The sequence below is a fragment of the Argentina silus genome (genome assembly GCF_951799395.1).
Source record: "Argentina silus genome assembly, chromosome: Y".
Taxonomy (NCBI): Eukaryota; Metazoa; Chordata; class Actinopteri; order Argentiniformes; family Argentinidae; genus Argentina; species Argentina silus.
Genome location: NC_139654.1, coordinates 21,348,390 through 21,374,104, shown reverse-complemented (window position 1 = coordinate 21,374,104; position 25,715 = coordinate 21,348,390). Strand labels below are relative to the sequence as shown.

Here is a 25,715-nt window from a genome sequence, read left to right as displayed (position 1 = left end):
AGTTGTATTTGTTTAGTTATATTACCTCAATTTTTCAATATTGTTCAAATGAATATCAAATGTCCATATGTTTGAATATGTTGAAGAAGACAAAGGTTTTCATAGGGTGTCCTAATTGTTTCTCATGACTGTATCTGTCTGATCTATCGATCTATCTATGGAAAATACAGTACCTCTGACAAACACATATCTTCAACAACAGTGGACCGTCAAATGTAATATTTGACAAACAGCAGCAGACTTACATCTTCTTGAGTTGGGACAAGGTCTTAAACACTCTTGTAGCTTCCAGTGTAGTGATCTCATTGTTGTTGAGGCGGCTGAGTAGGAGACAGAAGCAATATAACAGTCAAAACCGATACTTACACCAAAAGTTACTTACTCACTCAAAAGTTCACACAGATTTGTTATTTATATAATTGCATCTTAGTAGCAATCTTCCTAGAAAAGAAGCCCACCTTAAAGCTTTTAACAAGCTTTTTTGAACGTCAAGTCTTTGTCAAACCAAATGCCCAGGTATTTATAACACGGACATGCTCAATAGGGGGCACCACCCAAAGTACATATGCATAAATCAGATAAATTTTTCTGTGATTTGGTACATAACATACACTCTCCGGCCACTTTATTAGGTACACCTGTTCAACTGCTCGTTAACGCAAATATCTAATGGTGTGGGGGATATATTCTTGGCACACTCTGGGCCCCTTAGTACCAATTGAGCATCGTTTAAACGCCACAGCCTACCTGAGTATTGTTGCTTGTGACCAGGTCCATCCCTTTATGACCACAGTGTACCCATCTTCTGATGGCTACTTCCGGCAGGATAATGCGCCATGTCACAAAGCTCACATCATCTCAAACTGCTTTCTTGAACATGACAATGAGTTCACTGTACTCTAATGGCCTCCACAGTCACCATATCTCAATCCAATAGAGCACCTTTGGGATGTGGTGGAACGGGAGATTCGCATCATGGATGTGCAGCCGACAAATCTGCAGCAATGATGCTATCATGTCAATATGGACCAAAATATCTGAGGAATGTTTCCAGCACCTTGTTGAATCTATGCTACAAAGAATTAAGGCAGTTCTGAAGGCAAAAGGGGGTCCAACCCGGTACTAGCAAGGTGTACCTAATAAAGTGGCCGGTGAGTGTATATTTTGTCTTTCCAGCATTACCAACCTCAGCCCAGCAAATGCTCTCTGCAGGACAGCAAATGCAGACTGTAGCTCAGAAAGAGCCTGGTCAATTGTGGGGGCAATAGCATATACAACAGTGTCATCAGTATATAGATGCAAGTTACAATTATTTACAGATAATCCAATATTGTTGATGTAAAAAGAACCGGACCAAGAATTGATCCTTGTGGAACACCCTTTGTTATGTCCAGATAACCTGATTTAACACCATCAGTTAAGACACACTACATTCTGTCCGTTAAATAATTTTCAAACCATCTACATGAAACCTGATCCAGGCCTATTTCAGACAACCTCTGAATGAGTAGGTAATGGTCGACCGTATTGAATGCCTTGGAGAGATCAATAAATAAGGCAGCACAATGCTTTTTTCTGATCTAGGCAATTTAACACATGTTGTAGCCACTGAGACTGTGCTATGACCAGGTCTAAAGCTAAAACTAAAGATTGGTGCACATTTAGAATAGAATGAGAAGATAAAAAGGTTCTTAGCTGGGAGTTGACCAGGGACTCTAATACTTTGGAAAGGCAAAATAGCTTGGATATTGGCCGGTAGTTATCTAGGTTGGAGGGTTTCCCTCACCACCTTCATGGAGAGGGAGCACATGGGCTGCCTTCCAAACCTTGGAGATAGCACATGAGATAACAGTCAGATTAAAAATATGTGTCAATGACTCTGCAATCAGGGGGGCCGAAAGCTGCAATAGGCCTGAATCAAGCAGATATGCCCCAATGGATTTTTTATATCAATTTTAAGCAGGGCATCTAGTACAACACAAGTAGAAAATGGTTGAAATGAAAACAAAGATTCGCTAGTTGTTGACTGATCTCCCATCGAGCCAACTGGGGGCTAGGAGATGGGAGTGCAGTCGACCGTATGACCAGGGTCAGCCAAAACACCATTTCTCTCAAATAAAAAGCCTGCTGAGATAAAATGCTGGTTAAAGGCATTACTTATCTCAATTTTCTCTGTAATGAGGACAGAGTCTGACAACATTTATTTAGGTAGGGATGAAGAAGAATTTCCACGCTTCAGGGTGTTAATTGTTTTCCAACATTTTGTAGGATCACCAGCAGAATCCGAGATAGCACTTAGGAAGTAGCTTAATTTAGCTTTCTTAATTGATGAGGTGCATCTATTTCTCAGTTGTCTGAAAATCTGCCAATCAGCTAAATCTGAAAGTTTTGTGGAATACCATGGATTAGATCTATTCTTAATTCTAAGGCGTTTAAAGGGGGCGTGTTTGTCTGCCAGAGATTTAAATATAGATGAGAAATGTTCTAGAACCAAATCAGGGTCAGCAGCTGATAAGGGAAAGATTCGACCAATAAAGATCATGTGAAAAACCTTGCTCGCTAAAATGTTTAAAATGTATTTTTGTAATGAAGCATGGAGCAGATTTTTCTATCCTTTCATCTCTAATACAGGCTATCAGACAGTGATCGCTGATGTCATTTGCAAAAACACCACTGGATATATATTTATAAGGCCTATTTGTTAGCATGGTGTCTAGCAGGGCGGATTTATCTGGATTCTTCAAGTTTGTTGGTTTTGAGATTAACTGTGGTTAGTTTGGTTTTATTGTGTGCAGTAGTGCATGTCCAGACAATCTGAATGCCTTACAGATCAGTGGTGGAGGCAGGGATGTGTTCAGGTATCTTGGTGAGACGGAGGTTGGAGCAGTCCACTACATTAGACTCACAGCGACACTTAGGAGGACAGACTGGGTCGCTGTTACACTCGTTATTCAGACGTGTGTCCTCTGTGCCTGAAACACACAACACACAACGTCATTAGAAAAAGTTATTACACACACACACTCACTCAGAAACCCCCCCCCATGACCCTAAAAACCCTTGACTTGCCTAACATGACCCTAAGGTTTAACACATACTGCCAGACGAGAGAGATGAGACAGTGGTGCAAGGGAGAGACAGGACGGGAGAGGAGGAAAGAAACGGAGGACTGGAGGGAGAGAGAGAGAGAGAGAGAGAGAGCCTTTCTAGCTATTCTCTCTACACAAAGCCTCTACGTGACAGGTAGAGAACAGTACTTGTGAAAGAGAGAGAGAGAGAAAGAGAGAGAGAGAGAGAGAGAGAGATGAGTTCTATTTTAGAGAGGTGACGTAGTGGGAGCAGTGGTGTGAAAAGAACACACACACCAGGCCCTAAAAAGCAGCCAAGAGTGAGGGAGGAGAGCGGAAGAGAGGGAAAGAAGGAGAGAGGGAGACAGGGAGAGAGGGAGATGGGATGCCAGAGAGGATTTGGGCTGTGAGATCAGTCTACTCATGCAGAGTACAGGTGGAGGTGAGAGAGAGAGAGAGAGCAGAGGTGAAGGCAAGAGGGAGGTTGATGCGTACAAGAGAGAAGCAGGGTTGGCAGTGGAGAAGACAGGTGAGTTGGAGGAGAGAGGAAAGATGAGGGCAAGAGCAAGATAGACAGCTGTCCTCAGAGATCAGGAGTAGGAGAGAGTGCCAGTGTAGGGACTGTGAGTCTGTAGGATAGTTCCCTCTCTTCCTCCTCTGTCTATGAATTGATGTTTCGTGCCAGAGAGTGTGTTGCCAGTTACATCACCAGTGCTCAATAATGGAGAGGCACTAGAAACCACTTACAGAGGAGTGAATGAGTGAGAGTGTGAGTGTGTGTGTGTTCCACTTGGAGAGGACGGCCCAATGTTCTTTTGTTGGGTGATGTTCCGTAACACTGCACACTCCAATCCCCTACACCTTGCAGCCACTGTAGAGTACCCACAGCCAGAGACAGAAGGCCTTTATCCACCACAATGACATAGCAGTGAGAAATCCTGCTCATCACAGTCAGAAATGTGTCTGTCTAGTATTTTTGTTGTGAGACTTTTCCACTCCTCCAGAATCTTTAAAGAAAGTTATGACATCAGAATCTTATCCCCTCTTCATCTGATTGGGCAGTAGGAGCAGGAAGTAGTCATTAAGGAGCTCTCTGGATGGGACATCAGGAAAAGGAACAGGAAGCAATGAAAGTATCGAGCGGCACTTTGATCCCGAGCATGTACAGGAGTGGAGCAGATTCCTTTTTAGTCATCATTACTGTTTCTTAAAGAGACAGAGGAAAAAGAGAGAGATGGAGAGAGAAGAAAGGAAGTGATGGAGAGAGAGAGAAAGATAGGTCCTGTTTCTCTCAGAGGACCAGTGGGACTCACTGCTGGCTGAGAGATTTGGAAATGAGTCACGCGTCTTTACAGAGGACATCTCTACTCTCCTTAGGGGCAGTGGAAGGCAGATTAGGAGAACATGGAGACATCCACACACCACTCACCTGGGATGAAATACTGCTCCTTGGCTGTGATGGAGACACAAGAGAGAAGCAATGAATGACGGGCACAGGGAGTTATATATAGGCACAGGTATAGTGGGCACAGGCAGAAATCCTAGCCCCTAGCATGAGAGAGAGAGAGACAGAGCGTGAGAGAGAGAAAGAGAGAATAGTGGGCACAGGCAGAAACCAAAAACATCTGCCTTGCCCAGTGACCTTAGACTCACTATGTGAAACCAGAATCACAATGCGTTTGAGAGAGAGCGAGAGAGAGTACAGTGGGCACAGGCAGAAACCCTAGCCCCCATACATCTGCCTTGCCCAGTGACATCAGTTCTCTGTGGTCTACCAGACTCAATATGTGTTTAAGAGAGAGCGAGAAAGCAAGAGAGAAAGAAAGAGAGGTATAGGTATGGATATAGGTACAGAGACACAACCCTACCAGAGCAGCGTAACTTCTTGCTCTTGATCTGTCTAATGCGTTTGTTGGCTACGCGTCTGGGGCTGGCACAGCGGGCAACGCTGGTCTCGATGGGATTGGCGCGCAGGTAGTCTGCCAGCCACTTCAGCTTACAGTCACAGATGAACGAGTTCTGGGCCAGGTGACTGGAGAGAGGGAGAGGAGGGAGGGAGGAAATCATATCAAACAAACATGTTGACAGGGAGGATCATACATACTGTACAGTAATAACTGAACTGTGTTCCCTTTCAACTGTATGGGAATCACTGTTCTTCTTGAAACTCGGTATCAAAGTCAGTGTACTGCACTGTGTGTGTGTGTGTGTGTGTGTGGCATGGCGGCTATGCTTTGGTCATCTCAAATATGTGGCTAATTATCAAATATGTGGCCAGCACACAGTGCTTAGATGGGGAAGGTTTATTTGTACCCTATTCTGAGAATCCAGGTTAAACAAGAGGCTAGTTTTAGAGTGGAACTCAGACCCCTTGTGTGAGTGACCCCTGTTGGTGAGATCTTCCGTTAGGTAAGCCAAGGGACAGCACTATCAATCAACGGTGACAGATGTGTGTGTGTGTGTGTGTGTGTGTGTGTGCGTGTGTGCGCGTGTGTGTGTGACGCCCATCTTGGTGGATGCTCGTGAGTTGCCTAGTGTTTGATCTGCTAGCGAGGCATGGTATTGTCAGGATGATAGACTTACTCCGCTCTTTACCTCATGCTGCCATTCTTGTGTTATTAGGGAGACATGGGAGTAAACAACTATGTTTCGGCTCATGTTGTATGGTGACAGCTCACCATGTGTCAGAAAGTGTGTGTGTGTGTGTGTGTGACTTACAGTGTCTGTATAGCTCGTAGTGCAGCGAAGGTGCCCTTGGCGAGGGTTTGGATCTTGTTGTCATAAAGAGAAAGTAAGGAAAGGTTCTGTAGGTCCTGGAAGGCGTTGACATGCACACATTGGATCTTATTGGCATTCAACAACCTGGGAGGAAGAGACAGAGAGAGAACATTTAACAGCAGTGTGTATGTGTGACAAATTGCAGTGAGTGAGTGAATGAAAGTGTTCTTGTGCCTATGCACAAGTGTGAGTGAGTTAGTGTGAGTGAGTGTGTGTGTGTGTGTGTAAAACTGGCATTCATTAAAACGGAGCAGGGCAGAAAGTATGTAATGAGAGTAGAGTGTGTGTGTGTGTGTGTGTGTGTGCATGTATGTACTTACAGCAGTTGCAGGGCGTAGAGGCCGTCAAACACTCCTTTGGGCAGCTCAGTGATCTTGTTCCCATACAGAACTCTGGAGATCAAACACATACACATACTCAAATCAGACAGGTATCACTCACTCACCTCACTCACACACACACACACACACACTTCACCCTCCATGGATTGCTCCAGTTAAACAAGTGGAGACTGTTACTCACAGAGAGTTGAGGGAGCGCAGGCCCTGGAAAGCATCAGGAGCTATCTCTGAGATCTGGTTATTACTGAGGTCTCTGTAGAGATGGGGAAAGAGGGGGGAAAGAGGCAGAGACAGACAGAGAAACAGTTAGGGAGATGTTCAATGTGGGAGGTTTGACCTCCGTGTGGCCTTAATGCCAGACAGTAGAAGATGGATGACACACAAATACTCCACATTTTCTAGGGGGGGGGGTGTTGTTTGTAAATGTAGGCTACAGCAGGATGGTATGTTTGTGCACAGATCCACCGTAACACAGAGGGGCAGGAGAGGGGGGAGAAGGGGGAGGAGGGAAGGAATGGAATGTTTCTGTCCAATCTGTATTGTTATCTTTTTTTAGTAAGCTCTCCAGTGTTGCTTTTAGGCTGTCCTCGAAGGAGGATCATGGGCCATCATTTACTGGTTTCTGCTATGAAAAAAGCTCTCATCTAACCTCCCATTCCCTCCCTCCCTCCCTCTCCAGTCCAAACCCTAGTAATGCTTGGGGTCAGGTACAGCTATAGCGGAGGTTGGGACTGGACTGGACTGGACTGGACTGGACTGACTGTTGGTGGTGGCTACCACTCAGACTGGATTGTCAGAGGGCTGTCATCAACCTCAGAGGAGAGGAGAGGAGAGAAAGAGGAAACCCTACTGCTAGTGTGCTTACATGTGCTCTGTAAACCTGGAGCTAGTGTACTATTGTGGGGGGACATGCAGCGTTCGGCCTGTAGAGGGAGCTACAGGACCGTGGCCAGGGTGACGTCGGCGAGGCTCCGTTGCACACCTGTTGCAAATGAAGCCTCGTTGACTAGATGGTTTAAGATGTGTGTGCCTCTGCGTTCGAGGAAGAAGGAGGGCGACTGGAAAATCGCTGAGTGTTTGGGTTTACGAACTTGATAAATACGAAAGTATTACGAACATTTTATAAAATAAACGGGATTTCCCAGACCACAGAACCTCGACTCCGCCTCTGTGTCACGGATCTTGTTACAACTATACTTACATACGCTCTTCAGCTCTTGAGCGAGTGTACTTGTGCTACATATGTTCTTCAGCCTTGGGGCAAGTGTACTTAGATTGGTTCTTCAGCCCTATAGAGAGTGTTCTTACATGCTGTACATTTTATAGACCTAGAGTGAGTGTACTTACATCCTGCAGAGTTTCTTGTAGGGGGAGAAGGCTCCAGGAGGAACTGACTTGATCCCATTCTGCTCCAGTCGTCTGTAGAGAGAGAGAGAAAAAGAAAGAGAGAGAGAGAGAGATATTGGGGGAATGTAGACAAAGAAATAGATCAGCACAGCACTCACAACACAGATCACTATGGCAACAAAGCTGAGTAATCCTACATCATCAACCCTTGGAGATTGGTCAGGCATTGATCATATCATTAATCGGCACTGTGTGTGTGTGTGTCTCCTCTCCCATTCCATTCCGAAATTTTGCAGTCAGGCCAATTATGGCCCACGCTCAACAGAGGAGAGCCACACTGATGAATATGTCTCATCCCAGAAATTGCATTGCACATAGCCCAGGGTGATGCGCAGGGATGGACAAAGACACACATACATACAGTTAGGTCCGGAAATATTTGGACAGTGACACAATTTTCATAATTTTGGCTCTGTACGTCACCACAATGGATTTGAAATGAAACAATCGAGATGCAATTGAAGTGCAGACTTTCAGCTTTAATTCAAGGGGTTGAACAAAAATATTGTATGAAACATTTAGGAATTGCAACCATTTTTATACACAGTCCCCCATTTTCAGGGGCTCAAATGTAATTGGACAAATTAACATAATCATAAATAAAATGTTCATTTTTAATACTTTGTCGAGAATCCTTTGCAGGCAATGACTACCTGAAGTCTGGAACCCATGGACATCACCAAATGCTGAGTTTCCTCCCTTGTGATGCTTTGCCAGGCCTTTACTGCAGCTGTCTTCAGTTGTTGTTTGTTCGTGGGTTTTTCTGCCTTTAGTTTTGTCTTCAGCAAGTGAAATGCATGCTCGATCGGGTTGAGATCAGGTGATTGACTCGGCTATTGCAGAATATTCCACTTCTTTGCCTGAAAAAATTCCTGGGTTGCTTTCGCAGTATATTTTGGGTCACTGTCCATCTGTACTGCGAAGCGCTGTCCAATCAACTTTGCTGAATTTGGCTGAAACTGAGCAGACAGTATATCCATAAACACTTCAGAATTCATCCGGCTGCTTCTGTCCTCTGTCACATCATCAATAAACACATTGACCCAGTGCCAATGGAAGCCATGCATGCCCATGCCATCACAGTGCCTCCACCGTGTTTTACAGAAGATGTGGTATGCTTCGGATCATGAGCCGTTCCAAGCCTTCTCCATACTTTTTTCTTCCCATCATTCTGGCACAGGTTGATCTTAGTTTCAACTCAGACCTTTTACCTGCTTAATTGATAAAGAAATAACAAAGGAATAGCCCACACATGTCCATGAAACAGCTTTTGAGTCAATTGTCCAATTACTTTTGGTCCCTTGAAAAAGAGGGGGCATACATATAAAAGAGCTATAATTCCTAAACCCTTCCTTCAATTTGGATGTGAATACCCTCAAATTAAAGCTGAGAGTCTGCACTTTACGCCCATATTTATATATAACTGTAACTTGAATATGTTTTGGTAAACAGCTAAAATAACAAAAATCCAAATATACACTCACCGGCCACTTTATTAGGTACACCTGTTCAATTGCTCGGTAATGCAAATATCTAATCAGCCAATCACATGGCAGCAACTCAATGCATTTAGGCATGTAGACATGGTCAAGACGGCCTGCTGAAGTTCAAACCGAGCATCAGAATGGGGAAGAAAGGTGATTTAAGTGACTTTGAACGTGGCATGGTTGTTGGTGCCAGACGGGCTGGTCTGAGTATTTCAGAAACTGCTGATCTACTGGGATTTTCATGCACAACCATCTCTAGGGTTTACAGAGAATGGTCCGAAAAAGAGAAATTATCCAGTGAGCGGCAGTTCTCTGGGCGAAAATGCCTTGTTGATGCCAGAGGTGGCCAGACTGGTTCGAGAAGCCTGTTGTCCAGCTTGAGTAAGTCAGTTTGATCTTGTTTGTAGTCAGTGCTATTAGGAGTTGTTTTTTTTGTTTTTCAGTGGCTATCCTGCCTCTCTAATCAGAGTGCTATTAAGAGTTGTTTTGTTTGGCTATCCTGCCTTAAGTATTTTCTATTGGAAGCCATCTGTTTGAAGTAAATTAGCTGTGAAGTGCTGTCAATCTCCAGTGGGAGGGCCTAATCACAATTTAACTCCTGCTCACCCTGGACCACGACTAATACATTTGGGATTGAGTGAGTGGTGAAGCCTGTCTGGTCGTTAACTGATCGTCAGGTGGGATGGGATGCCACCCTGCTAGCCATCAGCAATCACAGAATCTGCATTTATTTTGTAACGAGCGCAGAGTGACAGCCTCTGCGACAGCCTCCTGACACGAATACTCAAGACACGAAGACATAGGAGTCTATCTGTGGAGTCAGACTCAAGACACAAAGACATAGGAGTCTATCTGTGGAGTCAGACTCAAGACACAAAGATTAGATTAGATTAGATTCAACTTTATTGTCATTGTGCAGAGTACAAGTACAGAGACAACGAAATGCAGTTAGCGTCTAACCAGAAGTGCAAAATAGCAGAAAGTGCAATGAACAGTATTTACAGGTAGTGCAATATATGATCAGTAGTAGTGCAGTATAATATAGCAGTGCAGTATAGCAGTATATGAGTAACAGTAGCATTATAGCAGAATAAATAGTTACAGTATGAACAGTGTAGCAGCATATGAGCTGTATGGGTAATGCAGTCTAGCAGTATATATGTATTAACAGTAGCATGAGGTAGATAGCAGAATAAATATAAATATGGAATGCCGTATAAACATTATAAACAGGTATGTACAGTATGTGCAGTAGTATTAAAGAAAATATAAGGATATGTGCATTATGTGCATTATGAACAGTATGAACAGTATGGACAGGTATGTACAGAAGAGCAGTGGTATTGAGTAAGAGCAGGGGAGGGGAGTAATAGTGCAATAGTGCAATTGTCCGGGTGGGGGGGGGGAGGGGGGGTTGCAGGGGTAGTAGGTTGTCAGGTCGGTGCAGTGTTCAAGTTCAGTAGGGTGACAGCCGCAGGGAAGAAGCTGCCTCTGAACCTATTGGTTCGGGTGCGGAGAGACCTGTAGCGCCTCCCGGAGGGGAGTGGGGTGAAAAGTCTATGGTTGGGGTGAGAAATGTCCTTGACGATGCTGCGTGCCTTACGCAAGCATCGTTTGCCCTGGACAGCCTCGATGGAGGGGAGTGAGGAACCGGTGATGCGTTGGGCAGTTTTCACCACCCTCTGCAGTGCTTTCCGGTCCGATGCCGAGCAGTTGCCATACCATACTGTGACACAGTTGGTAAGGATACTCTCGATGGTGCAGCGGTAGAAATTCACCAGGATCTGAGGAGACAGATGGACCTTCTTTAGTCTCCTCAGGAAGAAGAGACGCTGGTGAGCCTTCTTTATCAGGGTGGAGGTGTTGAGGGTCCAGGAGAGGTCCTCAGAGATGTGGACACTCAGAAACTTGAAGCTGGTGACTCGCTCCACCTCAGTCTCGTTGATGAGGATGGGGGTGTGTGCGCCAGCTTTAGACTTCCTGAAGTCCACAATGAGTTCTTTGGTCTTCTTGGTGTTGAGAGCCAGGTTATTGTCGTTGCACCACACTGTTAGGTGCTGGACCTCCTCCCTGTAGGCCGATTCATCGTTGTTGCTGATGAGACCGATCACCGTTGTGTCGTCTGCAAACTTAACAATGGTGTTTGAGCCATGTTAGACATAGGAGTCTATCTGTGGAGTCAGACTAAAGGCACAAAGACATAGGAGTCCATCGAGGAAGGCCTGAGAGGAAAGCCATACTACTAAGTATTTTTATTCTATCTTGATAATTTCTTTATTACCCAGAGTGTATTGTATATACTTTTCCCACTAACCCTCTCCCTCTATATCGGCAAAAAATCACAATGTGCTTTCTCCCCATTCCTGTTATTTCCTCCATTAGGAGGACACATCGATGCTACACCTCCACTCGCAACCCTTCCAACCTAATCTACCCACCCTCACTTCTTAGATGAGATGGATGTCCTTCTCAGCTCATTCCCTGAGGACAGCACACCGCTCACACTACTGGGAGACTTCAACATCCAGTCGGAGAAGCTTCACTCGTCTGGAACGCTCGATTTTCTATCCTCCTTCGGCCTCACCCTGTCCCACTCTCCTCCCATTCATAAGGCGGGCAATCAGCTTGACCTTGTCTTCACGAGATCCTCCCATACCTCAAACCTCACTGTTACCCCTCTTCCAGTTTCGGACCATCATTTTGTATCCTTCTCCCTCTCTCTCAAATGCTCACCCTCCCAACCAGCCTCTACCCACACTGTGTCCTCTCGTCGCGGCCTGCGCACCCTCTCACTCTCCGCTCTTTCTTCCTCTGTCTTATCTGCCCTACCCTCTGTTGAATCCTTCTCTCTTCTATCCACTGATGCAGCTTCCTCCACCCTCCTGTCCTCTCTTTCCTCATCCTTCGACTCTCTCTGTCCACAGATCTCAAGGCTGGCACCATCCGCTCCATGCGCTCCCTGGCTGTCTGAAACCCTGCAAGCTTGTAGAATAGGGCTCCGGGCAGCTGAGAGGAAATGGAGAAAATCTGGCATTCCTGATGATCTAGACTCTTATCTCTCTCTCCTCCTCAACTACACCTCATCTGCATCAGCTGCTAAAGCCTTATACTACCATTCCAAAATTCAATCCTCTGTCTCTGACCCAAGGAAACATTTTTCCACATTTTCCTCACTCCTCAACCCTCCTCCTCCCCCTCCTCCCTCCTCGCTGATGACTTTGTCACCTACTTTGAAAAGAAGGTTGATGACAGCAGCTCCTTCCCTCTACCTCTCACCAACAATGCTACCTCTCCTCCCAAACCTACTGCGCAACTCCCAGTCCCTGGTTTAGCAGATTTCTCTCCCCTCTCCCCTGAGGATGTTCTAAAGCTGGTCACATCCAACCACCTGCCCCCTCGATCCTATCCCCTCCCCCTTTCTCCAATCCATCTCCAAAGACCTTCTTCAGTTCCTTACCACCTTAATCAATTCCTCTCTATCCACAGGATCTGTCCTAGCTGCCTTCAAGACAGCCAGAGTCAAGCCTCTTCTCAAGAAACCAACTCTCGACCCGTCTGCTGTCCATAACTACAGACCGGTATCCCTTCTCTCCTTCTTATCTAAAACCCTTGAACGTGCTGTCTCTAACCAACTGTCTAACTACCTCCTTCAAAACAACTTCCTTGACCCTCTCCAATCCGGCTTTAAAGCTGGGCACTCTACTGAAACTGCTCTCCTCGCTGTCACGGAGGCTCTCCACTCCGCTCAAGCTTCCTCCCTCTCCTCTGTTCTCATTCTTCTGGACCTATCTGCTGCATTTGACACAGTAAACCACCCAATCCTTCTCTCCACCCTCTCAGAATTGGGCATCTCTGGCTCTGCACTTTCCTGGTTTGCATCCTACCTGGCCGATCGCTCCTACCAGGTGACGTGGAGAGGATCGCTGTCCTCTCCATGACCCCTCACCACTGGTGTCCCCCAGGGCTCTGTCCTTGGGCCTTTACTGTTCTCTCTCTATACCAAATCTCTCTGCTCTGTAATTTTATCAATAGCAGCAAAACCATTCATAGTGATCTTAGGCAGAGGGGTAGTGTCCGAAGACAGGGGCTCACGCACATTCTGAAAAACATGTTTGAGGTCCAGCCTGATTTTTTTATATCTTGTCCCTGAAAAATGTGGCAAATTCTTCGCTTTTTGATACAAAGGAGAATAAAGCGTGTTTTTTTGGGGCTGGATTTATGAGGCTGTCAATAGTTGAGAAAAGTATTCTAGGATTATTAGAAATCAGCTTTGAGAAATGAGCTTGTCTTGCATTTCTAATTGCTCTGTTGAAGTTGGCGAGGTGTTCTTTAAAAATGTCAAAATGGACTTGCAGCTTAGTTTTTCTCCATTGACGTTCAGCTCTCCTACAGTTTTTCTATAAGTTAATAATATCCCCTGTTCTACATGGTGGTTTCTGTTTAGATTTAGTCTTCTTAAGTTTGGCTGGTGCTACAGTGTCAATGGTTGTCTTTAACTTATTATTAAAATTGTTGACTAGATCATCACAAGAGGACGGAAGGATCTGTGGGGGTATGTTATTAAAATGATTAACAAAAGTTTCAGCAACTTCCGGGGTAAGATTGCGTTTTGTAACAACCTGCTCAGTAGGAAAGCTAGATGATGATAATAATGCAGTGAAAAAGGTACAGTAATGGTCTGAGAGTGGCAAGTCAATTACAGAGGATACATCAACCCTTAGGCCATGAGTAATAATTAGATCTAGCGTGTGACCGTGGTTGTGTGTCAGCTCATTTTGAATGAAGTCCATAAAACTCAACATTTTTAGGAACCCAGCAGCTCTAGAGTCGGCCAAGTTATCCACATGTAGATTAAAATCACCCAGTAGCATAATGTTGTCATAATTTGTACTGACAATGGACAACAATTCAGAGAATTCATCCAGGAAGATAGAACACTGTTTGGGGGGTCTATATATGGTACAGGAGGTTGGGATCTTAACAGTATAGCATGATGTTCAAAGGAGCGGAAATCACCAATAGGGATATTTCTACAGTTCAGGGGATCAGCAAATATAGAGGCAGTCCCACCACCTTTTTTTACCATTCCTAGTAGAGTGTTCAAAACTATAGCATTGAGGGGATGTTTCAATAAGAACAGCAGGTCCGTTGCTATTTAACCAGGTTTCTGTTAAAAACATGCAGTCAAGTTTATGTTCAGAGATGAGCTCATTGATAACAAAGGACTTATTGCTAAGTGATCGAACATTGAGAAGTGCCATGTCCATTTTTCCCATACAGGCTTTCTTAGTGCAGGGGATGGAGCATTTAATGGGATGGTGATCAGATTATTTTTAGTTATACCACGGGTAGTACATTTTAGCTGATGGTTGAAAGATCTAACATGTTGCGTGTTGCCAATAGTAATTGGGATGGTATTAGAATGAAAACAAACATCTCTACTGTGAGAAATGAATGAGTATTTGTTAATTAGTCCAGGACCCTTGTGTTGACCATGACAGGCTGTAGCAATCACACAAGGTAACTGATTTGATTGACTTTGTTTTGTTGGAATGGGTGATGTCGTTACCCTGTGGGGGCCTGGACTTTCTCAGACAGCTGTGTCAGTGTGTTGGATGGCAAAGTCCATGTTAGCAGAGAGAAAGTGTGCACCAGTACGGTTGGGGTGGAGTCCATCACCCTTATAGTACTCACTGCGGTTCCAGAAGAGATTGAAGTTGTCAATGAAGTGGGTGAGATGGATTCCGAGGGTTGTGCACTCTGCTTTGAGCCAGTTGTGGAGAGAGAGTCGCCTGGTGAAACAGCCATAGCCAAGCCCAAGAGTAGGAATTGGACCGGAGATCAGGATCATTTTCCCAGTGGACAGTAGTGCAGCCAGGAGATGTCTGAAGTCCTCTTTTAACATTTCTGACTGCCGTTTCCTTGTGTCGTTCGACCCAACGTGCACAATGATCCTGGTGCACTCTGGGTGGTGTTGTAGTGCAATGGGTAGCTGTTCCAGGATGTCTGACACACAGACTCCAGGGAAACAGTAGGTGTGCCCCCCCCTCACTCTGATGTCTCTTACAATGGAGCTCACTAGGACTATGGTTGATGGGGGAGGGTGGTCAAGCTTAGAAGTGCCAGGTGGGTTGCAGGGTCTGTAGGATCTCCTGGAGTGTGGGCGCTGGGATCTGGTTGTGTATGGCCTGGATGCAGCTGTATTAGCAGACACAGGAACAGTAGACACTGGGACAGGAGCAGGGATGACAGGGGCCGCAGTAGTGGGGATGGGCACTAGGGCAGCTGAGGCATCAGGAGGACCAGGAGGAGGTGCAGGCTCAGTGGGCTGGGATGTATGTAACCGCTCCAGGGCATGGAATCTGTTGCTGAGACGAGGGACCTCTACAGGTGCGCGAGGCGGTGACTGTCTGCCTTTCCACTGTCCTCCTGAGGTGGTGCTGAAGGCCCCAGAGGAACGCCTCTTGTGATGCTTGCTTCCCCGAGCAGTAATCCAGGGTTCTGGCGCAGAAGGTGTAGAGCAGTGCAGGTTCTTGGGTTTAGCCCCGAGTCTGGACCAGGAGTCTTCCAGTAGGCCTGGTGGAGCTTTCATTATTACTGGCTCTCCGGTGGTGGTAGTGCCAAGCCAGGGGAGAGTGGTGTCATCTTCATCTTCCTGGATGTAGCCAGGGCAACCATCGAGTCGATGTCCTGCTCATCCTCCCTGATCTGGTGAAGAGTAGAAATTCGCCCCTCCAGCTCAGCAATCCTCTGGCTCAGGTGGAGGCAGCTGTTGCATCCAGATGGAGAGGAGAGGAGAGCGGCGGCATGATCACGCTGCGGTGATGACTCAAATAGTAGGACCACGAAAGGCTCCGAGAATGGAATAGGGTTAGGGTTAGCGAATAGGGGGCTCTACGGAGGGAAAGACAGGCACTTACACTGCGGTGTTGAATAGAAGAATTTAGACCCTCAGAAGGCAGCAGGCAGGGTCGTGGAGACAGCCGATGTCTGTTTTTAGCCTCGGAGGCTAACGCAGCATGCCATAGACAGCAATAACAGCCCTTCGTAATCCATTCGGTTAGTGAAGAAAAAAGACAATACTACGAAGTAAAAACAAAATCGAACCAATGGTCAATCCTAATAATGATCAAGAAATAAAGTTTTTCAGGATGAAAAGCGGCAATCAAAAACGTTTGCTAAGGGGAAACCGGAAGTGCATCCCTCCAAAATGTAATCAAACATTACATTTACATTTATGGTATTTAGCAGACACCTTTATCCAAAGCGACTTACAACAAATACATTTGTTTAAGTAAGTGAATCATCTATCCATCAGTCAACATAAGATAAAGTAATCAATGCTCAGACCAGGGGCCATAGGCAGTCACACTGCTAGAAGAAGGATTTATTTCTATTTATTTTTTTGTATTAACAGGAGAGAAACTTGTAGTGGGGGTGAAGAGGTCTTTAGGAGGGACCGTTAAGATGTAGCCTGAAGAGATGGGTCTTCAATCTACGGCGGAAGATTGGTAGTGACTCTGCAGTCATGACAGCAGTGGGAAGCTCATTCCACAAGGACAGTGAAAAGCCGTGACCAAGTAGTGCAGCTGCTGCATCCATGTAGAGGCGGCGGTGTGAGGCTGTATGGGAGGAGGTCACAGTAGAGTTCTCTACTGTGATGGAGAAGTCTTGGAGAGGGCAGGCTTTCCCTGGGAGGAAGAGCAGCTCAGCCTTGTTAAGGTTGAGCTTGAGGTGGTGGGCTGACATCCAAGCAGAAATGTCTGCAAGACACGCAGAGACACGTGTTGCCACCTGTGAGTCAGAAGGGGGGAAAGAGAGAAAGAGTTGAGTGTCATCTGCGTAGCTGTAGTAGGAGAAACCATGTGAGGAAATTACCGAGCCAAGAGATTTGGTATAGAGGGAGAACAGTAAGGGCCCTAGGACAGAGCCCTGGGGGACCCCAGTGGTGAAGGCTCGTGGAGAGGACAGCGATTAAACCACCTGGTAAGAGCGATCAGCCAGGTAGGATGCAAACCAGGAGAGTGCAGGGCCAGAGATGCCCAATTCTGAGAGGGTGGAGAGAAGGATCGGGTGGTTTACTGTGTCGAATGCAGCAGACAGGTCCAGAAGAATGAGAACAGAGGAGAGGGAGGAAGCTCGAGCAGAGTGGAGGGCCTCCGTGACAGCAAGGAGAGCAGTCTCAGTAGAGTGCCCAGCCTTAAAGCCAGATTAGTGAGGGTCAAGGAGGTTGTTCTGAAGGAGGTAGTGAGACAGTTGGTTAGAGACAGCACGTTCAAGGGTTTTAGATAAGAAGGAGAGAAGGGATACCGGTCTGTAGTTATGGACAGCAGACGGGTCAAGAGTTGGTTTCTTGAGAAGAAGCTTGACTCTGGCTGTCTTGAAGGCAGCTGGGACAGATCCTGTGGATAGAGAGGAATTGATTAAGGTGGTAAGGAATGGAATGGATTGGAGACAGGGGGAGGGGATAAGATCGAGGGGACAGGTGGTTGCCCGCTTGGATGTGACCAGTGACTTGGATGTGACCCAACATCATCAGGTGAGAGGGGGAAAAAATCAGATAAACCAGAGACCAGGTGTAGTGCAGTGGTTTGGGAGGAGAGGTAGCAGTGTTGGTGAGAGGTAGAGGGAAAGAGCTGCTAATGTCATCAACCTTCTTTTCAAAGTACGTGACAAAGTCATCCGCAGACAGGGAGGAGGGAGGAGGGGGAGGAAGTGGGTTGAGGAGTGAGGAAAATGTGGAGGGAAAACAGATTCCTTGGGTCAGAGGCAGAGGACTGATTTTGGAAAGAGAGACAAGAGAGACAAAGGGTCAGGAAGGCCAGTTTTTCTCCATTTCCTCTCAGCTGCCCGGAGCCCTATTCTACAAGCTTGCAGGGTTTCAGACAGCCAGGGAGTGCGTGGAGAGGATTGTGCCGGCCTTGAGGTCTGTGGACAGAGAGAGTCCTCCCAGGCCTTCCTCGATGGACTCCACAGATTGACTCCTTCATCTTTGTGTCAGGAGGCTGTCGCTCTGTGATCGTCACAATAGAAATGCAGATTATGTGATTGCTGATGACTAGCAGGGTAGCAGCCCCTCCCACCTGACGATCAGTTAACGACCAGACAGGTTTCACCACTCACTCAATCCCAAATGTATTAGTCCTGGTCCAAGGTGAGCAGGGGTTAAATACCTTGCAGGATAGTGTCAGGCCCTCCCACTGGAGATTGACAGCGCTTCACAGCAATTGGCTTCAAACAGCTGGCTTCCAATAGAAACTAGGTTCCTGAGCTTAAGGCAGGATAGCCACAGCAAAATATACAAGCTACCAACAGCACACTGACTTTAAACAAGATTAAACTAACTTACTTAGACTGGAGAACAGGCTTCACCACTCACTCAATCCCAAACATGGGGTCAAAGTAGAGATTCTCAGTTTTTATTTGATGGTATTTGCGTACATATTGGTTTCACTATTCAGAAATTACAGCACATTTTATGCATAGTCCCCCGTATTTCAGGGTAGACAAAAGTGATGGGACAATCGGCTTGACAGGTGTTTCTTAGTATTGATTCTAGGCTTTGCGTTTGCCGTTTGAGTCTGTTATTGGTGTCTATCAACATGAGGACCACGAGATGTCAATGAAAGTCAGGGAAGCCATTATGAGGTTGAAATATCCGAACACCCCCCAAAAAACTTAAACTTACCAAAATCAACAATTTGGAACGTCATTAAAAGGAAAGAAAGCACTGGTGAGCTCAGAAATGGCTTGGTAGGCCAAGGAAGACTTCTACATTGAAATAGGGGGACTATGCTCAAAAGGTGGTGTAATTTCTGAATGGTGAAACCAATATGTACACAAACACCAAGCAGCAAGCAGGAGAACATACAGTGCCCTGCATAAGTAATGGAACAATGAAGCATTTGTTCTTCTTTTAGCTCAATACTCAAAAGTTTAAATTACAATGAGGTTAAAGTAGAGCTTCTCAGCTTTTATTTGATGGTAATTGTGTACATATTGGTTTAGAACTGGCAACACCACTTTTGATACATAGTCCCCCTCTTTCATGGCACCAAAAGTAATGGGATAATTGGCTTGATAGGGGTGTCTAGTTAGTCAGGTATGTTCCGTCACATCATTTGTGCAGGCATAAGAGAGCTGTAAATGTCTAGTATTGGTTATAGGCTTTGAGTTTACCTTTGGAGTCTGCTATTGATGTCTGTCAACATGAGGACCAAAGAGGTGTCAATGAAAGTCAAGGAAGCCATTATTAGGCTGAAAACTAGCAGAAACATAGCCAAAACCTTAAGTCAAAATCAAAAGTCTGGAACATAATTAAAAAGAAAAAAAGGCACTGGTGAGCTCAGCAATCGCAAACGGGCTGGTAAGCCAAGGAAGACTTCTACAGTGGACGCTCACCATAACTAAGAAAAAAACCCAAACAACTGTCCCACAGATCAGGAACATTCTCCAGGAGGTCGGTGTGAATTTTTCAGGGTCAAAAAGTGGAATGTTCTTGACTGGCCAAGTCAATCTTCAGATGGAAAGGTCCTGGCAAGTCAATTGCCTGATTGCCTTGTAATGATGTTATTTGGGGACTTGTATGCATACAGTATAATAAGCATCAAAAAGGTATGAGAAATGTATTACATTGCAATTTCGAGATATATCAATCTAAACATTTCCCCATTTTCCCTCACATACAATCACTGGGCCTAAATTGGACGGGATCAACGCAGGGGCAAGCTTTCGTCATGATTCTCCGCTCATTTGCATGCACCAATCAGAAAGTTGTCTCTGCACATTATCCTCCGTCCACAGCAGTAGTCAAATAAAACTTCTTCTCCCTCTTTATCTGCCTCTTAACATCTGAGACACACTCTTTTCGACTCATTTATCTAATCTAATCTATAACTATCCATAGTTAATCTATACTGGCCACAGTGGTAACTTTAAGTAAAATAAACCTGCATGTGCACCGCCCATTTTGCACAGGAGAGCTTCACAAATTCCCAGCAGAAAGCTCTTGGTTTGGCTAGCCAGCTTGTGCTTATTGATGGAACTGTACCCTCCCACCTTCATCCTCTTCCAACATCAAGCTCCATCGTCGGTCAGATGAGCCTTCTAGAACATGTAAGTAGTTAGCTAGCTGTTTCAATCCAATTCAAATGTCAAAGGTAGCGAGCTAACATTAGCTAGCATAGCTGGGCTAGAACGGCTAACTAGCTTCTTTAGGGGTTAGATTTGTGTTTGATTGATAAACTGCTGTATTTTACTTGTTAGCTAATGTTAGTCGGCGGCAGACCCTGATGGCAAATAAATTTCACTCTTATCCCGGTCTCCCTCACCCAGTCTCCCAGTCCCATTCCCCTGCAAAAATAGTGCGCCAAAACTACGGCTGATGTTGGCTGCCAGTGTCAGCCAGAGCCAATCTACAGAAGGGAAATTGGGTGCCAGACAGAGCCAGGCATGCTACATCGACAGAAAACTGTGGGCACACAATGTATGCCCAAGTCACTTGTATAAAGTAATCTTACCATTTTGAGCTTATCACAATTGGTTTGATTACATGTAAAGACAATACTACATTGCAAGTGTCCATAGTACCATAGACCTACTTTATCAATGACCCTCATTCCTTGTTGTTGAGAATCGCAGTAGCCACCATATTCAACTAAACTAAGTGTAGAACATTTTGATTGGTTTAGACTCATGTCATTGGGGTCAGGGACCATATAATTACTGATTGCATGATACACTCACTGAGCACTTTATTAGGAACATTTGTACACCTTCTCATGGTGGAGGTGGTGTAATGGTGTGGGGAATGTTTTCTTGGCACACTTTGGTATTGTTGCTGACCATGTGCATCCCTTCATGGCCACAATTTACCCATCTTCTGATGGCTACTTCCAGCATGATGATGCACCATGTCACAAAGCAAAAGTCATCTCAAACTGGTTTCATGACAGTGTTCTTCACTGTCCTTCCCAGTCACCGGATCTGAATCCAATAGAACACCTTTGGGATGCGGTAGAACGGGAGATTCACAGCTGAAAAATCTGCAGGAATTGCGTGATGCAATCATGTAATCATGGACCAGAATCTCAAAGGAATGTTTCCAACATCTTGTGGAATCAATGCTACAAAGAATTGAGGCTGTTTTGAGAGCAAAGGGAGACCCTACCCAGTATTAGTATAGTGTTCCTAATAAAGTGTTCGGTGAGTGTATGTCTGATTGTAACACATCTGCATTCTCTGGGTGAAGCCCACTTGTGTCATTCAGCTTGTGGTGTAATCCATCCTCAATACTGTGAGTGGCCTATTCATTGTTTCCCCACAAGTATGAATGATCAAATCCTATGAAAAAAGATCCCAAATGGATTGTTTTTATAGTCTAACCTGTCTGCCCTCCCTCTATCTGTGTGCTTTTGTTTTACAGTGTGATCCCTGATTGCTGATGAAGTATGAAGCTCTACTCTGAACCTGTCCACCACTCGAAGACATGATGATGATTTTGACCTGATACCTTGATTATATAGTCAATGCCAATGAGTGTAGCCTCGTCTTTGGAACTTTTAAAACAATAAACATGGTATAGTTTTTATTTACTTACGCTGCTCTCTGTCTGATTGGTATAGGTCCATGGTCTGCCCTATACTGTTTGAGTGCATTTTGGAGGGAATAGGTTCAGGCACACAGGCTCCAGGCCAAGATGTCAGGTCATGCACCTGGGATCTTCAGGAAGCTCTCTGCACTTGTTCACTTATTGTTATTATTACTATTGAAGAATTAAGTTGTACTTAACTGCTTCATATGATTTATACACACCGGTGTAACCTCTCGGCAGCAAAGGTCTTCCACCTCTGTGGGCATTATCTGCCACTCTCCACATGTGCACCTGTACATAGTACATAGGACAGTATTCACAGCTATATTTATCTAAGTATTGTGTTCAATAATTCACCATATTGTGCCAGGTGTACAGTATGCTAATGGTGGTCATTGAATTGATATGATGAATTATACTGACAGGTGCATAACTATAAGCATCTTAGCCAAGTCATTGAATTAGCTCAGTATTTACACATTTACAACAGTAGCTAAATCATTAGTAATTAAAGGACAGAACTATAAGCACATCTAGTCGATGAATGTCATGTATGATAACGCAGCAAGTTAGTTACATTGGAAACATTTTAGAATCAAACATCATACTACTGCACTAGCTAACATTATTTAGCTAATCATAGCATTACAACCCCCCTCTGCTACTAGGCTATGGCGGATCTGGTAAACAGGCTAAACTCACCATTTGGTTTTGTTGTGGTGGGACCTCTGCCTCTTCTACAAAATCAGAAGAGTCAGAAGATTCATGCATATATGGCTGAATGAGACCGATTCTCCCTGCTAGCGCCATCTGTAGCTAGCCATGTGAGTTTGTTTTTGTGACGTACTGTAGGAGGCTTTGAAAGGGAGCTGTCAATCAAGCGTGCAAGTCCACGCCATACAGCCCTCAGAACTGTCTGACCAGAAAGTTGAGTTATGTGTTTTATCATACTTATTGACTTATTGTTTTTTTGGGTTAAAATGTTGGTGAATGTTTAAAATGATACTCAACTTTGACACAAAACACAATTGGAACCATTTAATGTGGACTTGCCAGAACCTTAAATTCCAATTGAACATGTATTTCCTGATAAGATTTTTGACAAAAAGACCTCAAAACAAACAACTGAGGATGGCTGCAGTACAGGCCTGGGGGACAGGGCCAAAGCTGGTGTAAAAGGCTGAGGCCTAACAGACAGCAACCATTACCTGCATAGACGCTCACACACACACACATACGTACACACACACAAAGCGGAACCTCTGGAAGTCAGATTCTTAATCAGCCTCGTATGGTCTGGAGAAACAGACATTCTCTGAACCCCATTAGTGTGTGTGTGTGTGTGTGTGTGTGTGTGTGAGAGAGACTGTGCGTCAGTGTGTGTGCGTGCGTGCATGTACATATGTGTGAGTGAGGGTCTATGCTGGACAGGTTGCTGCCTGTTAGGTCTTTTACACCAACCTTGACCCTGTCCCCCACCCTCCCTTATAGTCCCAGCCTGGCCTAGTCTGCCTGGCTGTTTATCTCCAGGTCAGTTCACAGCTTTTAAAACAGGCCTTAACAATGCTTAGAGGTGACTGGAGAGACGCAGCTGCCTGCCACACCACACCATTTAGCTAGCTGGGGCTGGAGGTCAGGACTGTCTTGGGGAAGTTGGGGTATAGAGCTGGTGTGTAAGACTGGGCCAAACGCAGGGCAGAGCAGTGCTGGGTCTGGGTGAAGAAACATGATCAGAGCCACATTTCAAAACCTTAGCAAACAGAGGCTAATGTATATCTACCTTTAATTCGATCAAAACGATTCAAAATGTACAACCTGGCCAGTTAAGTAAGTAGAGTACAGCTGAGAGCTTCAGAATCACTCTGTATGAGAGTAGGATTAGATGGGACAGGACAATCAGGACTCCCTCCAATCAACAGAAAGAAAAGAAACAATCTCCAAGTAGCCTTGAGATGGATAATCAATGTTTCTAATTATATTCAGGTGTGTGCATGCGTGAGCGCATGCATGCGTGCATGCATGTTTCCAATCCATGCCCCTCATCCTATTGATAAGGCTCAAGGCATGGCTTTTGTTAAAGGGAACACATATCATGGGGTATTAAACCAGAGTGAGTCACAAAAGGAATGGAGAATCACAGCACAAGAGAACAAACCAAGAGAGAGGAGTTTTTCATGGCAGGATTCAATCATGGCAGAGAGTGACTGTGGAGAACATTGTGTTATGGTTGTATATGGTCCTGAGAGCCAGAACCCTAACTGGACATAGATTCACCAGTAGTACACATGTACCAGCCCAGCACAGCGACACGTGGAGTGTTCAGACCTCACGTCTCATAATAACCCATAAAATTCATTAAAACAGAGCAGGGCAGAAAGGCTCTGGGTCTCCATGTGTAAGTAATGAGAGCAGAGAGTATGTGTGTGTGCGTGTCTCATTAACCAGGCATTAGGCTGGCCTTGATACCCTGCCTTGCTATAATTTAAACTGATTTTATAATGAACTTCAAGCATTCACATCGGACCTGCTGTGCAGAGTTACTGAAAATAACTCTCCCTCCTCCCCCTTTTCCTCCCCCACCGCCCCTCCTCTCCCAAAGCTGCCTGGGGTAGTGCTAAGAGAGGGACCAGGAGGAGGGGGAAGAGTGAGATGAAACATCTAACATGATGGGTAAAGGAGGGGAGGGAGGAGGAGGATAGATGCCAGTGTTTCATCCAGGCCTTGTAAATGATGAATTAGAACATGATACGGTTCATTAGCTGTGCCCATTTAGTACAAATCTAAAACTTTAGGGCAAAAAGTCCTGTGAAATCTCTCTAACATCTAGAGAATCTTGGATTGTAATATTTAAAGTACAGCTATCTTTTCCACAATCTCCCATTGGTGCTGCTGAGTGGAATCTTGAGATGCTATTGGTTACATAGATCATGGAGCTTACGCACTGAGCCTTTTAGCATTTTAGCCTTGTGTCCAGCTGTGAATTCTGTCTCACCAACGCCCTGTAAATGGGTCAGGGTTGTGAAGGAACATCCATGCTGTGTGTGTGTGTGTGTGTGTGTGTGTGTACTGACCCATACTGGGTGGGTATTTAGAAACAGGCTCTTTCGGGGGTGATGAGGGATGAGACCTAGAAAAGTTTCCCTCCTCCCTGCTCCAAACTGTATTCCTAATGTTGGCTGTGCTATACTATGATAGGGTGGAGTCAAATTATCCCAAGTGCAGTACTAACATCTCAGCCATGTTGACTAGCGAGTTACAGCATGTTAAAGGAGAGCTACATTTTGAGATATTTTCTTAAATGGGAGTGTGGTACTGTACTCACATCTCAGCCATGCTGTCTGGCAGGTTGGCTGGTATGGCAGTGAGGCCTTTCCCTCTGCAGTCCACAATGTTGTTACTGCAGGTACACATGGCAGGGCAGGAACCTCCCCCTACATGGCTGCAGACCAGAGCTCTCTGAGTTTTCTGTGAGAGAGAGAGAGAGAGAGAGAGAGCAATTGAAGTACATGCATATCACTCACTAGTCAATATGAAAGGGGGAATATGAAAATGAAGGGGCTGGACAATGTGTTCCAAAACTAGAGAGAAAGAGTGTGTGTGTGTGTGTGTGTTTGGGCGTGTGCAAGAATGTGCTGTCTGTTTGATGGTGTGTGCCAGTGTTCTCACCATTTTGTAAGTCAAGGTGTAATTGTCACTATTTTGCAGATTCAGCACCACCGGCCCCCTATGTCCTCTGAGCTCTCACTGCAGTTTGTTCTGAACATTCTGAAGAAATAATCCCTAATTTGCATACTGTATACACATCCCCTGACATTGTCTCCTGAGACCTGTTCAAAAAGCACCAGCACTGCCAAAGAGAGAGAGAGAGTGTGTGTGTGTGCTGTTCCAGTATTTCCAGGCTAACTCAGAAAAACTTTTAAATACCTCATTTAAGATACATTACTAATCTGAGTTTCAAACCATAAATATTTGATCGCCTCCATATCCATCTCCCGGTCTGCTGTGTGTGTGTGTGTGTGTGTGTGTGTGTGTGTGTGTGTGT

General features: G+C 45.2%; 1 protein-coding gene across 1 annotated transcript in view; it reads right to left on the bottom strand.

Moving 5' to 3' along the window:
- The window catches only part of LOC310823653 (slit homolog 1 protein-like), a gene marked incomplete at both ends in the record, with an annotated part of 87,639 nt that overhangs the window by 27,615 nt on the left and 34,309 nt on the right, over positions 1-25,715 (bottom strand). The window contains 9 exon segments of the mRNA XM_083696533.1: positions 246-320; positions 2,828-2,972; positions 4,498-4,521; positions 4,937-5,100; positions 5,787-5,930; positions 6,167-6,238; positions 6,369-6,440; positions 7,535-7,606; positions 24,996-25,112. Coding sequence (XP_083552659.1) covers positions 246-320; positions 2,828-2,972; positions 4,498-4,521; positions 4,937-5,100; positions 5,787-5,930; positions 6,167-6,238; positions 6,369-6,440; positions 7,535-7,606; positions 24,996-25,112 — 885 coding nt within the window.